At 54.5% G+C, this 2,663-nt stretch overlaps 1 protein-coding gene across 1 annotated transcript in view; it reads right to left on the reverse strand.

Moving 5' to 3' along the window:
• Ltbr (lymphotoxin beta receptor) overlaps positions 1-2,663 on the reverse strand; it is a 4,982-nt gene extending 2,319 nt beyond the window's left edge. Inside the window, exons 1-6 of the mRNA XM_021165323.2 lie at positions 2,374-2,663; positions 2,174-2,270; positions 1,789-1,914; positions 1,547-1,705; positions 1,069-1,165; positions 843-922 (exon numbers count right to left, since the gene is read on the reverse strand). Coding sequence (XP_021020982.1) covers positions 843-922; positions 1,069-1,165; positions 1,547-1,705; positions 1,789-1,914; positions 2,174-2,270; positions 2,374-2,469 — 655 coding nt within the window. The 5' untranslated portion in view covers positions 2,470-2,663. The remainder of the gene's footprint in view (positions 1-842; positions 923-1,068; positions 1,166-1,546; positions 1,706-1,788; positions 1,915-2,173; positions 2,271-2,373) is intronic.

Here is a 2,663-nt window from a genome sequence, read left to right on the forward strand (position 1 = left end):
CACACACACACGTGATCTCCAGCAAGTCATTTAACATCTCAGTTTTCTCTCCCCATCAGTGAGAATGAATAATCCCAGTTTATAGAATCGTTAGGCAGCTTAAGTGGGAGCACTGAGAAGTTCCNAGTTGTTCTCAGGANGTGGAAGGTATAATTACAAAAGTCTGGTCACTCAAAAANGTTACTACACTCTGCCAATTAGTAGTGATTAGAGTCATCCGAAGAACTTAGAGTCAACCACCAGGCTGGGAAACTAGTGGGTTTCCTCGAAGACAGAAACCAAGAAACAAGAAAACCTAGAAAGAGCCCAGTGGGGAGCATGTCTCCCACAGATGTGTGTAAGTGAACAATGAGGTATCCACTTAGTGAAGGAAGGCTATGACGGAATAGCGACGAAGCCAGTTAGAATTACATCACAGCATAGGAATGTTTCCTGGCATAATATGTATAATTTTGAAAGTGTAAGAAGAGTCTAGGGATGTTCTAATCTCCAGGCCCTCTATGGAGATAGGCTCACTCTGTAGCCAAGGCTAGCCTCAAAGTATTGATTCTTCTGTCTCAGCCTTCCAAGCGCTGGGGATTACACGGGTACACCNCCACACCTGCCTTTCCAAGTTTTTGTTTTTTCTTTTGGTGGTACCTGGGTCCAAACTCAGGGTCTTATGTCTCCTAAGCAAGCGTTCTAACTACACGCTACCTTCTTCTGATTTCTTCAGGAGAAATGTTTCTGACTTGTCTANCCCTGGGAAGAAAGANGCACAGTTCCCTGTTTCTGTGAATGAGGGAGGCTGAGGTATCTTCCCAGACTGACCCTGCCTTGTGTCCCTCAGCCCGGTGTCTTACCTGGCTCTGGGGGATTTTTACAGATGGTATCTGAGTAGGAGGTACCTGGAGCTGCCTCCACCAGGCCCTGGATCTCGCATCTGTGNAGAAACAAGACTGTGAGCCCCTCCCTGCTCCCCTTGGTGACTGGCTCCAGGAACACATGGTCGGGATGGCCGGAAGTCAAGGATGAAGGAGATGACAACCCTTGGGTTTCCTGGAGGTGAGGGGGGAAGGGCCCTCTCACCTGGTATGGGGTTGACAGCGGGCTCTAGGGGAGGAAGTGTTCTGGAAGTGTCCCAGCTTACAGGGGACACAGTTGACGTCAGTATCCATAATTTCATCTGGCAAAAGAAAGGCAGGCCAATCAGGGTGAGTGGGTAAGTGTGAGGACTTGGTGGCCTTCCTTTATGTCCCCTCTTTGCAAACCATTCTGCTCTGTAGTTGCTACCTTTCCCAAGCTTGGCTTTGCAGCCTGCCGTTTTGCCCAAGCTTCCCCAGGGCTGATAGGAGCTACCTTCTAAACTCCTCACACCAGTTCACGGCTTGGCAGACCCCCTCCTGTGAGCCTTTTTCAAGGACTGATAGATTCTTTATGGTTCTCCCAGTGGGCAGAGGTACCACANTCACGGTACCAGTGGGGAGAGGCACCATGTGCACAGTNCCACATTCCTTGCCCTTGATGCCCAGCCTCCCTTTACTGGCTGCCCTCAGTGACCTCTGACCTGTGACCTCGGCTTCTGTGCCAGGCCGGCAGAGTACAGGCCGCTCCTCCTCACAGTGCACACACTCATTGTCCAAATACACACAGGACATCCCCGGCTGACAGCGGCACTCGGCTTTCCGATCGCTGGTGCAAGGGGCAACCTCCTCAAAGCCCAGCACTGTCAGGGAGAGGGAAGAGTCAGAGAGGAGCTGGCCCTCCCAGCCATACCCATCATGTAGATCCAGATGCGTCCCCACTTACCAATGTCACAGGGGCGGCACAGCTGGCAGGTGGAGAGATGGTTCCAGTGTTCATTGTAGGAATTATGGGGGCAAGTCTTGCAAACCGTGTCTTGGCTGCGGCTGCATACCGCAAAGACAAACTCGCCTATGAGGCGAATGGGGAAAGAGGGTTATCAGGAGACAAGAAGTCCATCTCTGCNTCCGCTGCCTCTGCCTCGGGAGCCTCTCCTTGGTCTCTTTGTCCCCATCNTGTCTTCATGGCTACACGCCGCTACCTCTTCAAATCTCAGTGTCCGTGGGACAATGCTAATATTCTTAGACTCTCCTTCCTAGCTAGTTTAAGCAGTGCTGGCTCACTCTGGCTCACCTCTACCACCCAAGCCACTTGGAGCCACTGTTCTCACCTGGAGGACAGCGGGAGCAGCAGACGTCGTGCATGGGCTCGTAGTATTCCTTGTCCTGGTCCCAGCAAGTCTGGTTTTCTATGCGATATGGGGGCACCTTCCAGGGGAGGCGGAGACAGAGAAGAATGAGGCAGGGTCAGCTCTGGAGGGCAGAAGGGCTAGAGAGAAACCTGGTCCATCCCACCTAGCCCCTCCCTCACCAGCTGGGTCTGAGAGGCCACCAGAAGCCCGCTGAGTCCCAGCAGGAGTGGCCCCCAGGCCAGGCCGCAGGGAGAGGAGGCCCCGGGCAGGCGCATGGCGGCCTTTCGGCTCNGCTGACCAGACCGGGTGGAGTCCTAGGAGGAAGGTGGGAAGCCCGGACGTCCTGAGCAGCGTTGGCCACGACTTCCCAAGCCTGGCGGCTGGGCCGACGTGCCCCCGGGGGCCGGGAGCGGCCGGGCCTGGCCTCCAGGGCTCCAGCGCCGGGCTCAGGAAGTGGGAGTGGAGCGAG

The sequence above is a fragment of the Mus caroli genome, chromosome 6, assembly GCF_900094665.2.
Source record: "Mus caroli chromosome 6, CAROLI_EIJ_v1.1, whole genome shotgun sequence".
NCBI classification, from domain to species: domain Eukaryota; kingdom Metazoa; phylum Chordata; class Mammalia; order Rodentia; family Muridae; genus Mus; species Mus caroli.